The 22,290-nt window shown below is 49.5% G+C and overlaps 1 protein-coding gene across 2 annotated transcripts; it reads right to left on the bottom strand.

The window, feature by feature from the left end:
* Positions 1–255: 255 nt before the first annotated feature.
* Positions 256–21,843, bottom strand: TENT5C (terminal nucleotidyltransferase 5C). 2 transcript variants are annotated; one of them, XM_031457902.2, is made up of 2 exons: positions 21,743–21,843; positions 256–5,773 (listed from the first exon to the last, which is right to left on the bottom strand). In XM_031457902.2, exon 2 carries the CDS (start codon positions 5,747–5,749, stop codon positions 4,574–4,576), a length of 1,176 nt encoding a protein of 391 aa, XP_031313762.1. In that variant the 5' UTR covers positions 5,750–5,773; positions 21,743–21,843; the 3' UTR covers positions 256–4,573. The 2 variants fall into 2 exon arrangements, with proteins under 2 accessions (XP_031313762.1, XP_031313761.2); XM_031457901.2 differs by lacking the exon at positions 21,743–21,843 and adding an exon at positions 21,351–21,703.
* Positions 21,844–22,290: the final 447 nt, after the last annotated feature.

Here is a 22,290-nt window from a genome sequence, read left to right as displayed (position 1 = left end):
TCTAATGTGGATGACAGCTGAGAGGCTGAGGTCGGTTTAAATCAGTCCAGCACCTTGGAGAAGAGTCTAAATATTAAGGGAATTATGGCCCCCAAGGTACCCACATGTTCCTTCCCCCAGAGAAGGCACCATCTTTCAGACAAGCATCCAAGGCTGATAATGTTGATAACCGCTTACCATGTGCGACATGTTTCCAGAAACCTAAAATAAGTTCACCATTGAGGCAGCACAAAGAAACGAGCATAAATGACAAGGTCTTTTCAAATGTATCTTTATTTCTCAAACTCAAAGCTTTACTGCATCAAGTTCTAACACATTGTGCATTGACAAATGATTTCTCCTGCATCACGTAAGAAGGTCAGGGACCATTACACCAAAGAGGAAACCTCACACATCCTAGGCACCACTAAGAAATTAATATTTCAAAGGCTATGCAAATATTGAGTAACAAAAAAGCTTCAAATTTAGTCTAATTTGTATCTTTTCATCTATAATAATTTGGAAATTAATGGATAAAAACTCAATTTTCTGAAAGCAGCTCTTTTTTTTTTAAATTCATTAAACAAAAAAGACCAGATGCCTTGAGTTTTAAAACACCCACAGATCCATATTATTTAACGACCTCCTCTTTAGTGGATGGTCTCCTCGCCTTCCTAGGCAAACACACATGACAGCCTGTACCAGCTCCCACTAGCCCAGGCAAAACTCCAAGCGTTTTCTTTCACAGCCACTTAAACTATTTTTTTTAAGTGATAGGTAAACAAGGTTTAGAATTGGAACTCACAAAAAAAGCAGTTATTTCCTGCTCCTCACCTTGGAAGTCTCCACAAATAATCCTGAAAAGTTGGTCTTTCTAAATACACCCCTCATTACACACCCCTCCCTTGGTCCTCTGAATGGAATTGGCTGAGCTGGAGTATGTTCCAAAGTCAGCTGAGACATTTTGGTCTCTGCCAGGTTAAAAATTCAAATTTACCCTTGGCAACTGGCAGTTCCTTCACCTCACAGAATCCATGCACGGGTTCTCCTTGTGTGGAGCCCCAGTCAGATAGCCGGGAAGCAAAGGCCCCGGGGAGCATCAGGGCCTCTGCTCGCAACTGGGTAACTATCCTTTATTCTCTGGAAGAGGACGCTCGCACTCACAGTCTATCTGCATCCTAAAAAAAGGCACCGGAACCAGAAAGGTAACTAGAAAGGAGGTTTTCCTAAAGTTAGGAAGTTGCTTTTGAGTGGCACCATTCCCCCAGAGTTAACAAAGCAGTACTAGTTAAAATCCTAACCTACCGTGAAGGGGAGGAGCTAATGCTAGCGGCCAAGTTGAAGGAAAAGCAGATTCAGGGCTTTAGCAAATGGATTACTAATGTGTCACCCCAGAGCGTGGGTTCACACACAGCTCACTGAGGCTCAAATCCCCAGGGGGGCAGAAAAATCAAACTAGGAAAAAAAAAAAACCCTTGAATGCCAAACCACATCCGTGACCGCAGATCAGGAACCCAGCACCTTTCCCACCCGCCTCTCCCCATCTGCCCGGCCCTCCCGGTGTGCGCCATGCCACCTCCCACACCCAGTTGGCGGAACCCTGAGGTGAAGGGGTCAGCAATGTAGTTTAGTTCCAGAGCTGAAGTTAGTGGGTGAGGAAAACTGTCTCACTGCCAAGGTTAAGACTTAAAGGTGAGATGAAGCTCGAGGCCAGGAATGTATTGTATCCTCTTCTGCCAACACAAGCGGGAAAGGGTACTGTTTCAATCTCACAGCTGCTCAAACTGATTCCAAGAAGCAGGCTAGGGTAACAGGCTGCATCCTTGCAGAAAGCATCAGAAAACTGCTCAGAGTCCTGAAGCAAATGAGGCTGCTTAAGTCTACACTAGAACTTGCACTTGAACTTTAGTGCCCTTGGCCACTGCCAAGTTTCACATTACTCAACACACAAAGAAGAGGAACCACTGGACTCAGGACAAGCTCGGAGTACCTGGTGCTTGTGTGAGCACCACGAAAGGCAGGTTTCAGCTAGAATTTCCAGACACCTGAAATTCAAGGTTACCTGGTCTCTTCTGAGGCAGACAAGAGGCTCGGAGAGCAGGTGGAGACACCACTAGACCAGGGCGGTGCTTCAAAGTGCAGCTTTGGTGAGGGCAGCTTTTTACCCGGATGATTCTAAGAACACAGGCCTACTCTCAAACTTCAGAACAGCTGGGCTGACTACGAACTGCAGGCGAAGAGAGTTTACTGAGATGGCCATCGTGCAGTGGTAGTAAAGCATTGGGGGGCTGGGAATTTCCAGCAACTTCTGTGCCTCCCTTCATCCTCAAAGGAGGACTAGTACCAGATAGGAAAAAAAAAAAAAAAATACGAGCACAAAGCACTCCAAGGACAAACTGGGAATTTAATTATTCATGCGGTTCTGATCCTCTCTGCATCTGGTCCCTCATCACCCTGATCCGTGAGCCTTCTGGTGGAAGCAACACTGACCTCTGTTAGCAAGTGCTTATGTTGGTGGCTTCATCATATTTCAAAGCTTTGGTTAAACAGATCTCTCATTTTTGTGCAAACATGTTGCCATCTGACCACAATGGCAGTTTTTAAGGTCATGGATGACCACGTAGTTTTGAAAGTTGGGGCTCAGTCTTCATTGCCCTTTTTAACCCTGAAGCACCGCAGGGCCCCTCTCAATGTAGAACCAGCCTTGACTCAAAGCCGTGAATTTAAATATAACTATGGCTCCCAGGGAGACAGGAGCTGTTTACGCTGAGAAGTGGCTTCTATTCGCCTAGTCCACAGCATGGATACCGAGCCACGCCCGATCTGCTTTCAAGAGGACCTAGACATCACATTCTAGAAAAAAGCCCTGAAACTATAATCTTTGGAAAAAGGTAAACCACTCCTTTTCTACTAAGCATTAAGGTAACTTCATTGCTTCAAGCAAGAAACAGGCAATCACGCAGGGCTTGGGATTTTTATGGCCACAAGAGAATGCAAAAATCTGGAGCGTGGATTTGATCAATCACTTGAGAAACCAAGCTGGCTGGCAATATTGCGTTCTTTGCCCTTGATAACCCTGAAGTGATGTTTTCCAAGAGAGCCCACAGACAGTTTCAAAACACAAAGTCCCGTAAATAAATCTACCGGGAAAGCAACAGTAAGTAGCCCAGAACTCTCCCATTTACTAAGCCTGCTTCAGACTAGAGAGTAACACTGTTTTCCTTCTAAAGTGCAGAGTACAAACACGTATGGTCAATCTACCAGAGTAAGGAAGATTCTCCTTCGTTCACTTGCTTCTTCCCAAATACACCGGAAGTAGTCGCCGGGAGGTGCCTCGGTGGCTCTGATCCACATGAGGCCCGACTGACGGGAGGGGCGGCCACCTCACATGGAGCACAGGGACAGCAGGGGAGATTCTAAAGCAATTTTCTTAAACCAAAGAACTCTTCCCGCAAGAGCAGGCCATTCCACAGGTCACTCAGATCTACTGAAACTCCTGGATTCATCTGCTGTCCAAAAAGCCTGGAAAAGGAAACCACTATTTTTTTGGGTTGGGGGGGGATGAGAACAAAAACAAAATATCAGCCAAAGTACTCCAGAAAAAACAGCCAGTCATACTTGGAATGTGACCAAAATGGGTTTCCGATTAAAAGGTGAGAAGACCCTCATGTCAGTTACTGCAACGACTCTAGACTCACAACCTTAGTCTTGGGAAGAGCAAAACGAAAGTGATGAGCTGATGAGGGGGAAGAAATGTCATTCAATAAGAATTCCTTACGTTAAAGAAAAGAAAAATTGAACATTCACGTTTCCTATTTACAGTCACCCCACCACCACTACCACAATTCTACTTAACATTATGTTGCACATTTTATTTTGTTTTCAAGTTACATTTCAAGAAAAGGTCACTTTTTTTTTCTCAGCGATTTCTCACAATTCCTCGTGCTAGCACAGCATCTAAACCATAAACCACTTTCAACCAGATCTCAATTCTCCAGCTACTGGCTTTGGTTTATTGATGAGAGAAATCCTCAGCTCTGTTGACGGAGAATAAACATAAGCAAGTCAGTCCTTTGAACAAAAATTAAGTCACAAGAGCACCCTCATGTTTACCATTTTCTGCCCGACTGAAATTGATAACAAGAAAACAGACAATCAGCACAACTTTCATGCAACGGCTGAGGATTGCACATGAGGGCTGTGCGGCCTCCCCCGGGCACAGACGAGAGGACCAGCAGCTGACGACTTCTCAGACACTGCCCAAGCGTCCCCCCAACCTCAGTGACTGCAGAGCCCAAACGCCCCGTGCCAGTGTTTGGGACATGCCATGTTAGTGTCTGTCTTGGAAAGATGTGGGTAGGCCATACTTCCTATAACCTTTTCCAAAGTGGCACTGCAATAACGGGTCCCTTTAGGGTTGGCTCATGATACACTGTAGACCCATTCCAATGGGTACACAAAGGAAAAAAAAAAAGCAGAATCAGAGCTGAGTTCCCCTTTAAAAGCCAAACGCCTACATCTAGAAGGAGGCTCCCCTACCTGAGAGCCCTTGCCCTAGTGGGATTCCCACTGTGGAAACCCACAGGTCTCAAGGTTAGTTACAGGGCAGCCAGGTGGGGTACGGCTGGCTGTAGGTGACTGGGGGCTGGGCAACGTAGTAGTTGTTGAAGTTGCCGTCGCTGACGTAAGGAGCGGGCTGGTAGTAACAGGTGACGTTAGTGGCGTTGGGGATGATGTTCTGCTCCGCCAGCACGCGCAAGGCCAGGAGGGAGATGAGGTTCAGCGTCTGCCTCCGTTCGTGCCCCATCAGACACACGGTGCTCTCGTTCACCACCCGGCGCAGGGTCATGAGGTAGTCGTACTTGCTCCTCTCCTCTTCGGCGAAGTGGTTCTGAAGGTAGGTCTCCAGCTTCCTCTGCTGTTCGAGGATGTCAGGGAAATCAATGAAGAACCTGGAGCACATGTAACGCTCCAGGGTCTTGATCTCTTCCTGGTCGGTGGGCCTGAAGTCCCGCACCAGGAGGTTGCTGTACTTGAGCAGCCCCCCGCCCCGGATCTCCTCGGGGTTCTTGGTGGCGATGAGTCTGTTCTGCAGGTGGTCGAAGGCTTCCTCGAAGTCCCCATACACGCTCTCCCCAATCACCGTGGGGTGCAGGTGCTCGGAGATGGGGTTACTGGAGCAGTCGTAGAAGAAGAGCAGCGAGTCCAGGATGATCTGAAAAGAGTCCACGCTAAACTCGAACTGACGCCGGATGGAGTCGACAAACTTCAGCTCCACGTTCCTCCCGTTCTTGTTGGAGAGCGAGATCAGGCTCCAGCGGTCTGTGTCCGTGCACACCTTCACCAGCTTCTGGACGTAAGCCTCCTTCAGGGTGACTGGGCTGATCTTCAGCTTGTTCACGCCCTCCGGCAGGAAGTTCAGAAGGGAGCACAAAACCACATCCCTGACCAGCTGAAACTCGGCCTCCGTGGGAAGAGCCACGTGAAAGATGAGGTCCAGGTCTTTGCAACCCAACCCGTTGTCTTTGACCAAGACATGGCCGGCTGCAGAGCCGTTCAGCCGCACATCCTGCACTTTAATGCCCGCCTCCTCCAGCCGGCCGCGGACGGTCTGGACGATGTCCTTCAGGGTTATCTCCAAGGTTGGAAAGTTGCCTCGTCCGTGGATGGGGACGACCTCGGTCAGGACCTCGTGCAGCCGGCTCACCTGGTCCCAGTTGAGCACGCTGAAGGACACGCAGTCCCTGGTACTGCTGCTCTCCTCTGCCATCTCGGGGTGTCCTTGCCAGGGAAACTGAAAGTGAGGGGGAGAAACAGTTAGCGCTCACTTCTACATGGCAAAGCGGCTCCCGGGACTCAGAGATGATGCTGGTTTCTCTCTGAACCTCTTTCTTACTGTAAAGAGGTAAACAGCACCTACTGCCGGGTGCTGCTGAGGGCTAAGTGAGTTAGACGTGGCAAGAATGGTGCCGGCAGGCAGTAAGGAGAGAATACACGTAAACTTACCCTATATCGAATCTGACAACTTTATAATTTTGTTTTCTGTGGGGTTTGTTTTGTTTTATCTGTGTGGGGTAGGGTGGGGGCAGAGTTTGTGTGTGAAGGGATGCAGACAAACTTATTAAGCCAAGTAACCTAAACCCAACGTTACTCAACAGAGGGCCTATGGGTGTTGCTAATTTTCCTTGTTTTCTATGGAAAATCACCTCTCCTGCTTTTGGCACCGTAACTACGCCTAGGCTATAATGCCCACACAGAACACACGACCTACCAAAGACTCCTTCACTCTGTGAATACATAGATTCTCAACGCCAGGCTACAACCACACAGAGAACAGAGAGTCGGTTTAGTCCTGCTAGAATCCAGTACACTGATACGCTTTTCACTTACGGGAGCCGTCTGCCCTATAACAAACACTCCTGTTATCTGGGGTATCCAGGCTAGGACTAAGGAATTGTCTGAAGGACAGGATTCCTGAGTAACAGAGGGTTAGGTCAGGGACGGAGGGAACCGCTCTGCCCGGCAAGGAGGCCTGACACAGGATGTGGGAAACCTCCTTGGGGCAGTGTGATCTTTCAACTGTGTTTTGAAAAAGAGTGCCTTCAAGCCACCCAAGGAGAACAGTTAGCACTCAGTACCAGGAGCAAAGCACGCCTCTCACAGCTCACCTGTTAGAACCACAAAGTTACCAAAGTAATTTCTAACTAAGTCAGACTTTTCAGAAAATGAAACACTGGAAATCCTACTGCGGAAGAACAAAAACGGATACACTAGAAAGCCAAGGTGCCTGTGGATCCACTTGGGTCACCTATTAGCCAGACAGATGTCAGAGCACAAACGAGAGGTTGAGGTGCTGTCCTCAGACTTCCTCGCAAATTGGTAGAAAAGTGACGGGGGCAGCAAAACTGACTTGCCAGACACACATAGCCCATCCCGATGACCTGCAGTCTCAGGGTCTGGAAGCTGCTGCTTTCGGATGCACACCCAGCGTGCTCTGTCCTGGGGTTCCAACTTGAGTTTTCAGTCTTGCACCGGTGCTGGGGATCCTCACCTCATCAACAGGGCTCAGATCAATGGGACAGTTTTCAGTCTGTGCTGGGGCACCCAGGGACATGCCGAGACAAGCTTTCTAGGAGTTGGCCATTAAGAGGAGGGTGAGAACACGACGTCTCAATACAAGGCAGTGTGTAGGAGAAAGAAAATGTAACAAAAGGGCAGAAGAAAGAAGCGCCCCCTGATTGGGGTGAGCAGGGAGGCCACAGAGGAGCTCACATGGGGAGGGGATGCTGGCCGACAGGAAGGCTGGGGCTGAGGGGCAGCAGGGAGCACACAGCTGGGAGCTGGCAAGTTGTCCAGTCTGGCCAGCATGGGCCTCTCCTCTAGCCGGATCACAGGCTCCCTGTAGGTTAAGGGACAGAATCTGCTTGGCCGGGCAGCAGGAAGGTTGATCGCATGATCCAAGCAGGCTCCAGGAAGACCGATGGGGGATGGGCAGGCTTCTGCTCCCGCCTGAAGAATACTCACCAAGGGGAAGATAAAAGTTTCCCTGCAAACCTGTTTGGACAGCGTTAGGAGGCCCTAGGCCATCTAGATTATCCGACCAAAGCACTTCTGCGTTAAGGAGACCAAGCGAACTTGGTGATGAAATGCTGCATGTTTACTGTGGCTGGCCTTTGGCTTCAAGTCAGCTCTGAAACAGCAGAGTTCTCTTCTTCAATGCGCTCTGTGCACACTTAGTTCTTTGTGGCCCCTTTTACGACGAGCACGCAGTACACTTGTACCCATTATCTAGGGCAGCACGCAAGCTCAAGCGATCGCAGAAAGGTACGGCTCTAGCTTTGTTTTGAGACACGGCCAAACTGTGATTTGGTGGCATGGGTTTCTGTCAGGCACGCTGACCTACCCATAAAAATGCAACTCGCTTTACACCCTGCGGATCCCCTGTTAGCGTGCTTCCAAGGCTTGTGCGGATGATACGGGCAAAAGAAGTCATAGCAACAGGAGAGATGCTGCTCAGTTGGTACTCGGAATAGAAGGAGCACTTAACTTTCAGAAAATCTCCAGGAAGAAACTCAATAATGTTGTAGAGGAGAATCGTTGTAGGAATCGCTTTTGACTCATGCCATTTTTTTTAAGGACTTGTTTAAAAAAAAAAAAGCCATGTAGAGTTAAAGCCAGGACTACTCCTACCTCTAGAACAGTGGTTCTTAACATTAGGAGAGGGACATCTGGGACCGGGGAGAATCTCATGAAAGTGACCGCTCCTTCTGGGGGGAGGGGTTGGGGGCGGGGAGTGGGATGGGGGGTGCACTTATGCCTGAAAATTTTCATATGTTTTAAAATCCCTGAACTTGTAGTAGATTCAAAGTGAGAATCTATTTTAGACTGAAAATTGGTAAGGTTTATATGCGAGGAGGGGCAGGAACAGCCAGGAGAGTTACGAAGAACAGGACGTACAATAGGCTGGTAAGAGATATTATGGAGCCACAGTGATGGGAACAGCGTGCCACTGGCACAAAAAGACAAGCTGGTGAAACAGAAACTTTTAAATCCAGAAATAAAATCTAATACATAAGAAGATTTAGTATATAATAAAGGAGGCATTTCAAAATAGTAAAGGGAAAATTTTGAGACATCTGGATAATTATCTAGATTTAAAAAATACGCAAAGATGGCTCCTGAGCTGGTGCCAATCTAAGACCTAGATGGAAGAATCAAAGACCTAAGTGTAAAGGATGAAACCCTAAGAGTACTAGGAAAAAACCCACAAAACTTATGTATACTTACATAGGCTAGGTAGTCCTTTCTAAATCACATAAAACCTAAAAGTCAGAAAAAAATTGATATATTTGCCTATATAAAAATATCTACATGGTGAAAACACCATAAAGAAGTGAGAAGACAAAACTAGGAAAATATTTGTAACATTAGACAAAGTACTAATTTCCTTAATGAATAAGGAGCTCCTGCAAATCAGAACCACAGGATCCCAACATAAGATGGGCCTAAGGACATGAACAGTGGCTCAGACCTGTAACGTAGTCAACCTTACCTTAAAGGATAGGCAAATTTAGACTATGATGTGTCATTTTTACCCATCAGATTGGCAAAGACCGAGAAGCAGACACTTTTAGTGCACTGTCCCTGGGTTCTCTTTGAAGAACGACATGGGATTCTCAATTTTAAGCGGACACACTCTTTGGCAAAGCAATTCAACTTCCATGAAGTCTACTTTGGATTTTATTCTATGGGTACATTTGCAAGTATACACAAGGATATTCACTGAAGCATTATAAAGCTACAAATAATCATCAGTAAAGAAGGTTAAATGACTCGCAGGTACACAACAGTATACAAATGCACACAGGTGTCCAAAAGAAAGGTGGCAGCTCCCTCTGTATGAATATGAAGCGCTCATCAAGGTCTATTAACAGAAAAGTGTGAAACTGTGCAGAAAAGCGTAAGTCTGCGCTTGTCATACAACCAGAAGTCTCTGGAAGGAGATGCTAGTGGTTCCGACTACACCAAATGCCACAGCTAGGCTAGGAGAGGGTAACAAAGGAGACTTACTTTCTCTCTTTTGAATTTGGGACCTACACATGCATTACTTGAAAAAAAAAAAATCCTATGAGCCATGTTCCCAAATCTCTCCCGCTATGAGCCATCTAACCTGCTACCTTGTTTAATTCCTTCGATGCCTTTCCTCCTAGCCGTCCCCACGTCCCCATGCTCAGGTGCCGAAATCAAGTACACTTGGAGGCTTCCCCTCCAAGCCTTAAAAGCTGATCCCCAGATCAGCAGGGGAAGAGGAACAGTTTTTCTCTAGAAGAGCTTTTAGTCAATTTTCTACTTACGTGTTGTTTAAAAGAAGATGTCCATTGTTAATCCCAAAAACAAAAACAAAAACAAAAAAAAACCAACAAACCCAAACTTTCAAACTAATGGATAAGCCATCTCATCTAGCACCATTTTATGTTTGGTATTCAAAAATGTTTTCTGTAGTTTTACAAGAATCGCTATTTCTCATTTCAGACATGGTACAGCTTTCCCCATGATGTTGCTGATTATTGTCTACAGTTGCAATAAACACTTTTTCAGGAACCTAAGATGCCCGTTGTTGGCATCTTCCACGCCAGCAACTCCTGACACATGTATGAATAGTGGCGTCGACTGTCAGAAAAAAGCAGTCTATGTAAAAGCACAGTGCGGGACGCGCCAGACACCGAGCCCATGGGTAGCTTTTAATTCTCCCAATTTACCGTGATTTAGACATAGAGGAGCTCAGGCTACTGAAGGCTCAGATGTAGGCTGATTTCACATTCGGCGTCTAGCCGCCCGAAGAGCCCAAAGTAAGTTACTGAGGCCTGTTAGAAAGCAATCTTTTGTTTTCTTCCCCGCCCCCCACCCATCCAAACAATTTCAAGTATCAAAAGCACATTTTTAAGTTACTTAGACCAACACTAGAATACATTTATTACTAGAATAAATCCAAGTCATAGGCCCTTAGTGCTTGGATAGCACACCAGAGCACAGTGTAACAGTTTTAATTAACCACTTGAGATCAACATTGATATAATCCCCATATAAAAGAACCACGTGAAACACACATTCTCAAATCACGACAGGAAAATTCTAACTAGCAGAATTAATAAAATGGTAACCAGGAAAAAAAAAATCCATCTGAAGCCTGGTAAATTCAAAGTGTTTGATTTCCTTTCATTACCAGAGAAGCAGATTCACTGTTATTCCGCACAGGAGAAACTGGGAAAGGTAGGAGCCGTGACTCCTCACTGATTTGAAAATTCAGGCACCTTTTCACAAGTGAGGATGACCAACCGCCTACTCAGCTTAAGCTACATAGTCTTCTAAAAAGTTTGGCTCATGATGAACGGCACCTCCGGGTGCCCCTGAATTCCCTTTTATCATCCGGCTGCAGCAGCAGCATAAAATACACATATTCCTGGAAAACAGGTTTGCAGAGATGGCAGCAAAAGGTGAGAGGGATAGACAAACTGAGCCCAAAGACTAAACCGAGCTCCCCGAGGACAAGCTGATGTCTAACTTACCTTTGTTTCCCGCTGCCTGGGACACTCAAGGCAGGTTGATCTGAAAACCGCTTTGAGCCCTCATGGAAAAGAGTCCTGCTTCCTAGCTTACTTAGACCCCAGAAACAAGAGGGGCAGAGGCGGTGAAAGCAGGCGGGATTCGAGGCGGGCGAGCAGGCCTGACAGACGGACAGTAAGAGCGTCTGTAGCACTTCCCGGCCTTACGGCCCAGCGCTCAGTTGAGGCAACGCCAAGCCTTGTTTGTGCCTGGCACTAAGACGCAGACCCTGCCCAGAGAGCCCCGTCACATGTGGACACGCACATCCACGAAGCTGAAGGCAGCATATACTTCAGCCTAGGTCTGCGACGTTTAACGTGCAAGCTCCAGAAGGCTTCATGGGAACGCTGTGGTCAAATGAGGCGCTCTCAGCCGTGGCAGCCCTCCATCCAGTCCACAGACAACTGAGTGACACCCTCGTCCTCTGACCCTGCTGTGGGCTTAAGAACACAAAAGAAACTCAAACACATTCCGGCGCTCCTTTGACGACAAAATTCCCTCTCACTGATAACTGGATGCTCCCCCACGGCCTGGATGCTCCCAGTGACACTTCCCAGCTCAGCGTGGAGACCCAGCCAGGGCAGTGGACCAAGCCTGGTGACAGACTCCAAGGGAGTGTGTCTGTGGAACAAAGATCCCTGCTGTCCCCAGCTCCTGGCTAGGGGGGATCCCATGGCCCCGTGGCTGGCATCTTCCACACAAACTCTTGTCCTCCGTGGACAACAGAGGACCTTTTAAGCAGGAAGAAACTAGTTTACTGTGTATAAAGGCCTAGAGAATTTAGGCAGAAGTGAAAGCAGAGGGCAACATGTGTCATAATATCCTCTCCCGCCTCTTCCCTCATCCAGCTGAGTGAGTGAAGTGACAACTCTGGGCCTATTTCTTTTTTTTTCTTTTCCTGTAAAATGAAGGCATAGAGGGGTGTGTACCAGCCAATGGAAGGGTTCTCAGTACAAGCCACTTCACGTCCATCCCTATTCATCCTCACAAGCACCCGAGGAAGTGACAACTGTCCCCTTTTCACGACGACTAAGATCAGAAAAGATGAAGTGAACTGACCCCAGACTCCGGAGCTAACAGTTCTGACTCCTGGAACTGGCCACAACCTCCACCAAGGTCAAGTTCTGCCGCTGGCAGGCGAGAGGTGGGGAGAGGGCAGTAAGTTCACACCACAAACCCACACGTACACGGGGATGGCCAGGTCTTGCTGCTAACAAAGTGACCCTTTCTAAAACAGCAAATTTTATTGGTCTTATCCAAAAAAAAAAGGAGAAAGCTACACTCTGCTCACTACGTGACTATGACACCTGATCTTCCCATCGCCCCTTGTCCTCACCACACATGCACACATGCCAAAGGCAGCAACGCTTGAGTCAAGCACCCTTTACTGCCTGCTTGAGTGCAGACTCCAGGCGAGCAAAGGCATGGGTCCGTGTTCGGAGCATAGAGGGGCCCCTCAGAGAGGCACCGAGAAGGCAGCTCACTGGCCACGGTGTGGGAACCCCAGCTCTCCAAGGGCAGGCACGCACACTGGCTGTGTCACAACACAAACACTTTACTATCCTCACCCACAGCCTTGTGCCACTGGGGTTCATTTACTACTTCCTCGGAAGCTCTGGCAGGTACTGACGAGTGCAGAGCCCTCCAGGGGCTCTTCATGTAGAGCTGGTCACAGCCAGGGGACGCCAAATGTGACTAGATGTTTGGCCAGGCGCCCGAACATGAGCCACCAAACTATGTGACTGCTTCCCAAACAGCAGCGAGACAGTGCTGCAAGGGCTTCACCGGGACTGACTCACCCGATCCCGACGACTATCGTCCCTACTTTGTGGGCGGGGAAACTGGGGAGCAAAGGGGATACGTGCTTTGTTAACGGTCCAAGAATGCGCTGCTGCAAGTGGCAGAAATGGGCCTCAGGAGGCTTCCTAAGAGATGGACAGCCCGCATGCATGTGCTGGGGTGGCGGCAGGGCTTCGAAGGTAAACTGGGTGCTCAGGAGTTGTAGGAAGGATATGGCAGTAAGAGGAGAGAAAAAGAGAAGAAAGGTATGAAGGTTTGTTCTGAGATGGCAGGAAAGAAGTCAGCCAGATGTGCGAAGGTCCCCCGTGTGGAGTAAGGCCAGAGGGCAAGTGCCGAAAGCAAAGCAGAAGCAGCCAGAACTAAAGTATCTACAACTGGTGGGACAGAAACCACCCCCGCCCCAGCCAACAAAACCATCATGGACGTGCGGGTGTATCCAGCTTGGTGGGAACCACCAGAATTGCATGTGATTAAGCACAGACACGCTAACAGCTATGCGGATGTTTGCTGTAAAGGAACAAGGGCTGAGAGAGGAAAGCCAGGGTCCTCACTCGTGACGGAGCTCTGGGCAGTGGTGGTTTCAGAGAAGGCAAGTCAGAAAGGCAGAGAGAAGCCAGAGTGGAGGAGCTGGGATGGTCAGCTTGCTAGACGAGCAGACAAGCATTAGGAGGAAAAAATAATGGTACAGAAGGGAGCGTTTAAGAATGGGCTGACCCTGATCTGGGTCTGCAACCAAGGCACGTGCCCTGCTCACGGGCGAAAGGAATGGCTGCTGGGATTCGCTCTGGTGGCTGGAAGATCAGGAGTGAATCTGCTGACGAAGCCAACGGAACAGGACACCCCTGCAGACAAGAGGGCATTTTTATCAGATCTAAGAAACAGACAACCCAACTGGAGCTGCAGAGGGAAGGTAGGTAAGTTTGCAAGAAGTGGTTAGGATCCCAAGGGCTGGCACAGGAAGGAGAGCTGGAACAGACCTGAAAACAGAAACAGCCTGGAACAGCCTGACCAACACATGCACGTGGAACCTGAGACTGGACACCTGTCCTTTTTCCCACCTGTTTGTGGTCTGAACCTTGAGATTCTTTCATCCTCGAGAGCGCGCCAAGCGCTTGGAATGACCACAGACTTGATACACGCAGAAACAGATTAGTAGTCAGAAAGGAGAAAAACCAGGGTCAACACGGATTCAGCCTTCTGCAGAGACATCCTCCCTTACTCCTTGAATGCCTAGGGGGTGAGGGCCGGAGTTATCTAGGTCCAGGGGGCAGCCTGAGCCAGTCTTCCGTCCACCAGCTGCCAGCCCCTCAGTGGGGCCCCAAGCCCACCTGGGAGGAGGTCACATTCTGGAGACTCCTCCACTGCCCCCAAACACACTGCAAGGTTACAGACAACCAAGATGCACACCTGGGTTTAACGTACATGGAGTTAAGAGTTTAGACTAGTAGGCAACCCAAAGCAACAGAACCAGATAAAATAAAGCCTTGTTTATTAAAAGAACACTAAAATATATTGTTAACTTTTCCCAAAAAGTTGTGTTTACAGTTGCCCAAACACCCACAAACACACTATCTCAGTTCAAAGGAATCAGCGTCACATACCACAAAGCTGTGCCCAGGGAACCGTCTCTGGGCCAGTGACACCAACCCCGCAGGTGGTTTTTTCTCACTCTGCTCGAGCACATTCAGCCGGAGGCCTGAATCCATTTTCTCGGGGTTACCAGCATCCTCCTAGCCATTTAACACTGATGTTTACTAGAGTCAAAAAATTTAGTTCGATTCCCACAGCAACTGGGATGCTGCCCGGGGCTTCTCACGAGGTCTCACTCCCCACTGATGCCAACATACAGTCTTCATGGTTATCAGCAGCAGGGCCCTGCCCACAGACACCACCCGCCCCGTGAGGACTCCAAACAGTTTAAAGTGCTTCCCTGTCTTTCAAAATAGGATGCTTGAGCAAGTGTGGCTGGAGAGATAACACAGGGAGAACTCATGCTGTGGCTGCAAAACAGCATGAAACAGAATCAAAACACTGGCCCAGATGTTATAACAGGGACACCACAGAAGTTCAAGTGCTTAAAAGAATATCCTGAATTGTTGCAAATGTAAATATTAACAAGGCCAGAACACAGATATCTTTGGATGGGAGCGAGGCATGGGAGCCTTGATTTTTCCAAGGTGTCAGCACGATTAAATGCGACATGTACAACTTGAACTGGAAATAATCCTTGTTGCTACTGGGTACCTCATTTCCTCCCATCAAATGCCTCTTTCTAAATCAGAGATGTGACTGGTCTGAACTCATTTAAAGAGATCCCCAGGGCCGGCCCTACAGATTGACCAGGCCGAGAAAAACAGGACGATTCCTAGGAGGCTTTGTTGTAAGGACGAACAAGTTTACACACAATCCATGGGGTTTAAGGGTTTTTTTTTTTATCAAGGGTTGCATCCACGAGCTACCTTACCAATTAACTCTCCAGTTCAGAGCTTTCAATAGTTGTCAGCTGTCCAAAATGAGGACCTCAGTCAGCTAAAAGCTGCATCTCGTCACAAGCAGCATCCCTGGGCCTCATCAGGAAAGGGACAAGCAACTCTTAGTTGCTCAGATGCAGCACTTCTCCTCCTCCCCTGGACATACACACACCTCCTTCACCGATACCTAAGCATGAGCTGCCTCCATTTCAGTGAGGATGCTAATTACGCATACAGTTTCAGTTTTGCGTAGCTCTTTTCCTGCAGAGTTAACTATCACATAGCAGGTACCTGACCTGCAGGTACTGAGCGAGGCGGCAGCCTGAGTGAACATCGCCAGGCTCAATGGTCCCTCTGACAACAGCACAAATACTACGAAAAACAGAAACCTGGGTGGGAAGGCAGAGGACGGAGTTGCAGGAGTGGGATTAAAGGGAAGGAGTGAGACCGTGGGATGGTACCTAATTCTGTACTAACCACACCTGCGGTGGCCAACTCACCTTGTCTTTGGTGTCCCTACCTGCCTGAGCCGGACAAGCCACGCATACGGCGCACTGGGATGATCATCACTAAAGTAGCGTTTACCGAGTCATGTGCTGTTGCCATCAGGCTTCTCACACACATCTTTCACTTGAAAGTTATTTCCTCTGGCATTTTCAAACTTTGATTATTGATAAATTTTATTTGTTGATAAATTGTTGGAGTCCTGGTCCCCTGCCAGTCTCAGAAGATTTTATCTGCAGTTCTTGGAAATCCTATTACCTTATGATTATTCTCTAAGAACTACAGAAAAACAAAAGAATGAGCTGGACTAGGACTCAAACATCCTGTGTTGTAGTGTCAGGTCTGACTCACATGGTGAATGATTAGCAGCAAGCTGGCCCCAGTGACTGAACTTCTTTTCATTCTTTCAGATACCTGAGTGTCTACAATGTTCCGAGCATCCTTCGAGGAGCTGAGGAACCATCCAGCAAGAGACCAAGTTCTGCAACAGCAGAGAACAAGATCTCTACTGCTGCAGAGCTTAGATCCTAGTTCACACTCTCCGTCCAAAACTTCCGTGTTAACTGTGGTCTCCCACACCAGGAGGATCAGGATTGGAGGGTGAAACATTTTTGCAGATGGGCTAGACCAGCACCACCCCATACTGTTCCCACAAGCTGTTGAGCCCTTGAAATGGGCAAGTCCAGGCTGAGATGTGCCATGGATGATTGGAAGATACAAACTGGATTTTAAGGACTCCACATGTGGAGAAGAAGTAAAATAACTCAGTAATGTTTTTCTATTGATTACAGGTTAAAATTATAATATTTGATATGGGTTAAATAAAATTATTTTCACCTGTTTATTTTTTTCCTTTTCAATGTGACTACTAGAAACTGAATTATGACTCATATTTCTATTGGACAGCACTGGCCTATTGTTCTTATTACCATGAAGAAATGGAAGAGGTAGAGGTGCATCCAGGACCAGAAACCAGGTGTCCTGACAACTAAAGCAGCCTCAGAGGTCGGGAGGAGACAAGTATCAAGACCACAAAGGGCCTGGGCATGGGAGACAGAAGCAGTGTTGGTGCCCCACCCAACCCAAGGCCGGCACCTGAACACACAGCAGGTGCTCAGTGAGTGCCCACTTCATCTCTGCTCTGGGACCAGCACTCTTCCTGGGACGGGCTGAGTGCGCACACAGCCGGCCAGCTGCCGTGTCCTAATGCCCACACTTCTTCAACCACCACAGGCACGGGACAGGGACAAACCGGGTGTGTTTGGGGGTAAGGAGCAGGCAGCCAGGCGAGGTGGAGGATTACCCCTTCTCACATCCAGTAAGCGCTGCACAAGGTGAGAGAAGCTTATGGTAACACGAGAGGGTGGGAGCAGTTCAAGATTCATGGGTAATTTTCTCAGAATGTGTTTACAGGAAGTGAATATAGAGACAGATACGGATGTTTCTGTGCTCATCAAATGCAAGATTTTTTTAAAAACTAGAAAATAAGGGACAAGGCAGGAGTGCAAAGCAGTACTGATGAGAAGAGGTATGGGATAAGGGGGTCCCCAGATGGATAAGATCAGAAGCCTTTGAGAAGGGTTCAAAGCTGGATTGAAACACGGTTTGGTGAGGAGAGAGAAGTGTTCACTTGTTCAAGTATTTGAGTGTGCATCTGGGAGGCAAGGGAGGGCAGTTAGGAAGGGAGGTATAAAATGAAGAGAAGGCAGAAAGGTTCAGGTCCCCAAAAGGAGTGCATCTTCCGAGGGGGGCAGGTCCTTGAGCTCTTAAGGTGGTGCTGGAGGGGCAGGATGGAGAACTGGCCAGGGCAGGGGAGGCGCTCCACTCCGGCTCCAGCTCCGATGAGCTGCCGTCTGCAGCCTGAAACCAGGTCAGCGATGGCAATGGGAAACAAAACGCTAAAAAGAGGAAGACTCAGCAGAACTGGCAGGAGTGAATGGAGAGAGAGAAAGGCTGAGTGCGCTGTGTGAGGCTGGTGCTGGGGTGGAAGGCAGGGTGGGATGAGCTGGGAGGGAGGGTCTGGAGGTCACCCTGAGGACTTCCAGCTGTTGCCCAATGGGTCCGCACTGCCCCTCTGGCTCCAAACCTACACCCCAGAGGCCTCCGTTTTAAAAAAGGCCCAGAAGCCACCCAGCCTTTGGGGCTTCCCACTTTTGATCCAAAAACTGGCTCCAGCCCCAGGGGCCCACTAGGCCGCCATCTCCTCATGTGCACTTCCCCCTCCGAGAGGAATGGCAGGCGAGGGCCAGCAGAGCCCTGGAGCCAATTATCAGGAGCACCTCCTGTGCCCCGGGCGGCTCTGGGCACCAGGCCCTGAGCACAGACCCCTGCCTTCCTGGGCTCACATGCCAGCAGTTACGACCAACTGGCAAAACCCACGTGCCTCCAGGATGTCCTGAGGCCGACCCGGCTCCACTTGCATCCAGAGTGTCTCCACAAGCCTTTCCGCATCCCATCCCCTTGGCCTCCTCGGCACCTGGCACAAACCACTGCCAAGGAAGCATTTAACCACTCACGGACTCAGTCACTGTCATCCAAGAAATAAACACTTTACGCAGTTGGGTGACCGAGACTCCAAAAGGCTCTGAGACTAGAAAACATCCTACCCGGAGAGTTGCTTAACATCAGCAATTATTTCTTCACATTAGTTTTGTCCTATTGTTTCAAGAAGTTCTGGAAACAGTTCGAGAACAGGCTATAGGGCCCAGCTGTACAAAATCTATTAATTTTAAACAATTCGTAAGGCTTCCTCACACAGTTGGGTTATACAAAGATGCTTCCCCTAAACCATTTAAACTCCAAATATAAGCTTCCTTATGAATGCATGGAGTGAAAGGATAAAAAAGTGTGAGACCAGAAGTTCTGGCAGCATCACAACAGAAAAGCTCTACCACTGCACCCAAGTGGCTTTAAAATACATGAACATCTCTTTGAAGACAGAGATGTCTGCTTCATCACAATACTGCTTGTGCCAATGTATTGAACATGCTACAGTCAAAACACCAAGAAGGCAGAAAGCATATGTCTATATTGCCTTGTTTACCTCAGTGACAGCACAAAAAAAGCAATGGACCTTATCTAACCAGACTAATGCTTTATACTAAGTAACCCCTCTGACTCTGCACTGCTTCCCCTTAATCCCCATCCCCCGCCCATAACAACAAAACAACAGATACAGCCCAGAGTCCAGTATGAGACTGAGGAACCCAACACTTAACTCAGGAAATCAGTCCCAGGCATCCACGAGATGAAGTTCTCTCAGTAACACACACACACACACACACACACACACACACACACACACACACGCAAAGCTCTTACCGCATCAGAGCCCTTGGCTTGTCATTCTTTAGTTCTTTCATGACTGACCCCATGCACACAACATATCAGAGAAGAAAATGAAGACAGGGTACTGCTCACTTGACGCTTATTTTTTCCAACTGCTCATTTTCCTAATTTTGTATCACACGTGCCCAGTTTCTGGCCCTGGGAGAACAAGAGCATTGCAGTCCACTCTAAGTTATCTTTACTGCTGGGCAGTTCCTTGGCCTCTCAGAAGTGTGAGGACTCCTCTGTTCTCTGATGGGCCTTGCACAATGTGCACAATCTGGCCCGGCCTTGAACGCTGGGGAATGTGTGCTCAGTGGGGCGCAAATATTGGGAGATGGGACAGGGGTAGGGGAGAGCTTCTGCAACACAGGATGGGATTTCAGGGGCTACTTGCAATCACAGTAGAGCTGAGGCCAGTAAGTAGTGAGTGCCAGGGGTGCTCAACCAAATCATCTTCATTCTGACAAACAGGCCAAGAGCCAAATCCTTTCCTTCAGTGTCACCCTAACAATCTCTGGATACAAGGTAGGTATTGTGGAAGAAACTCAGAGTGTAGCTGTTTGCTCTGTGGGCACATGCTAACATGAAATTAGGGACCTTTGTTGGGTAACAATTTAGAGGCCTCCTAGCAGAGAAAAAAATTATTTTTTATTTTTTACCTGACAGCTACCTGAACAATTATATGCAATACACCAAAATCTTCTTTCTAAAAACTACCTGAACAATTACATACAATATACCAAAATCTTCTTTCTAAAAACGCCTTACTGAGACTAAACTGAAGACATGGGTATGCCTTCAGACACAAGGTTTCAGTTATCTCAAGTAAACGCTTCACTCCAGAGACACTAAGCTTCCCATCTTCACAAACAAAAATGTCAAAGGGCAGAAACCCTGCTGGTCCAGCTCAGATGCTTCCCTGAAAACGAAGAGTCAGCATTCTCCAGTCCCTGCTCCAGCCCCTACCATGGCAGGGTCCCCGGAACAGGTCTCACTCCCCCAGTAACACCTCCAGGGGCTTGAGACACAGCACAATTCTTGGTAGGTAGTGCTCCTGCCACCCTGACGGCTGCCTGGCTTGCTGCCTGGTTCACTTCCTTGCCAAGTTACTCACGCTGAAAGGTTAGTGTAGCCAACAATGGCCACTCACATTCCCCCTGCAGGGCAGCTGGGCCGCGCCAGGAGTCTACTTCAGGAGGATTTAATAATCTTAACTTTATTTCCTGGGTAGGTTCTGGTTCCCAACTCACCTACCAAATGTTCTGAATACCAACTGCCACAATATAAACGATTTCACAGTCTTTATAAACGCTTACTGTTAAAGTGCAGCTGCATGTTGTAACTCCACAACAAACAAACTTTAAAAAGGCAGCAGGTCCCTGCTTAATACAAGGATTTAGTCTGCCTTGCAGAAGCCTTTCTCCAGATAAAAAAGAGTGGGCAAGGGGACTGAGCTGATCCCTTCCGCGGCATCCAGCCCTAGCAGTCGGTTCTAGTGAGCATGGGTCAACTCGCGTTTTCCAGAGAAACTCGCCAGGCATTTCCCCGGAAGTCTTCCCTCACTTCGAGGTAGCGCCGGGCTGTTTTCTCCCGCAGGCAAGCGTTCTGCGTTTCGGTGTACAGGCTACCAACCTGTACTCGCGAGGTCCATCTCCCTCCTCCGACTCCCTCCCACCTTCGCGATCCGGACTGTGACACCTCCCGGGGCAGCTGTGCCTCCAAGCCGCCCGCGGCCCCGCGAGCCAAGCCAACTGACGGCCGCGGCTTTCAGTCTACAGGCTAAGGAAGTTTCATTCCTAAAAGGGGAGGACCCAGGCCACAGACGCAGTATTCCGAGAAGTTTCCGAGAGAAGCGCAGCGCACGAGTCACTCGCTTGGATCACTTTGCTGATCACGGAGACCCCAGTCTAGCGCGAGTCCAGGAAAAGGTAGGGATCTCCGCCCTCTCCTTAAAACCCCGGTCCTGTCACCGAGCCTGGGAAGCGCCCCTCCCTCCCCAGCCGGATGCGGCCCCTGACCGCGGAGTCTCTAACTGCGCCTTCAGAAACCGCTGCATTCGAATTCGCGCCGGTCCAGCGGGCCGCGGCGTGCGCGCCCGCGGGAGCACCGGGGCGAGCCCGAGAGACCTCAAGCAAGGCACGGGTGGTGCGGACGCCGTCCTACCCCAGGGAGGAGCTGAAGGCCCCCAACGCACACTCTTCGGCCGCCTGGCCCGCGCCCGGACGGCGCGCAGCCTGCGGGACGCGCAGAGCAGGAACTCGCTGAAGTTTGCCAGCCCCGGCCGAAGTCTCTGGAAAGTTGTAGCTCCCCCTCGGAGCGATTCGCTGGGCCCTCGGGGGCGGGCTTCGTAGGGGGAGGTGTCGTCGCGGGAGCTGGAGGGGAAGGGAGCACGGGGCCCGACACCTGTCCGCACCTCCCCTCCGCCCCCCGGGCTCCCACCGGGCACGGTGAAAACTTGAGCTCCGCTCGACAGGGACAGACCCCCGAGGGCAGAGTGCACGGCTCCCTGGAACCACGCATCCTCGCACCTTTGGAGGAGTGGGCCTTGCACTCACCTGGGAGGCGGGGGAGGAGACCACAGAGGCAGGTCCTTGGCGTGGGCAGCCCCCGGCAGGAGCGGCGCGGTCACTACAGCCCCCAGACAGCGGCACCAAGTGAGCCGTCCTGCCGCCGCCCCCTCCGTTCTTATACGGCCTGACCACGCCCCCGCCCGCCACCACCACCGCCCCCATCCCCGCCCCTGAGCCAGCCCTCCCGAGGGAGCGAGGGGTGGAGCGGGGAGGAGCCGGCGCCCACGGGATCCTTCCGCCTCGGCTCTGACGGCTAGGGCAGGGCGAACGGTGCCCTCTGATTGGCTCCTCGGGTGAATGGTTGCCGAGAGACGAGTAAATCTTCGGCGGCGGGACGGGGCCGGGGTGCCCAAGGATGTAGCACTGCGCAGGCGCAATAGAGAGGGGCTGCGTCGACGCCCCCTTAACTTCGTAGTTTCAGGGACTCCCTTTCTTTCCACTTTCCACTACGCTCTTTTCTGCTACTCCGATCACAAAACTTCCGCCACCACAAGTTTTCTCATCTCTACTCCGCTCTCTCGCAGGCTTGTTTT

This window comes from Camelus dromedarius, chromosome 9, assembly GCF_036321535.1.
Source record: "Camelus dromedarius isolate mCamDro1 chromosome 9, mCamDro1.pat, whole genome shotgun sequence".
Lineage (NCBI taxonomy): Eukaryota > Metazoa > Chordata > Mammalia > Artiodactyla > Camelidae > Camelus > Camelus dromedarius.
The sequence above is the reverse complement of the archived record's forward strand: the minus strand, read 5'-3'. Positions and strand labels throughout refer to the sequence as shown.

Bases quoted from the DNA above. Each gene is read 5' to 3' on its own strand.
- TENT5C (XM_031457902.2), bottom strand. From the start codon at position 5,749: ATGGCAGAGGAGAGCAGCAGTACCAGGGACTGCGTGTCCTTCAGCGTG.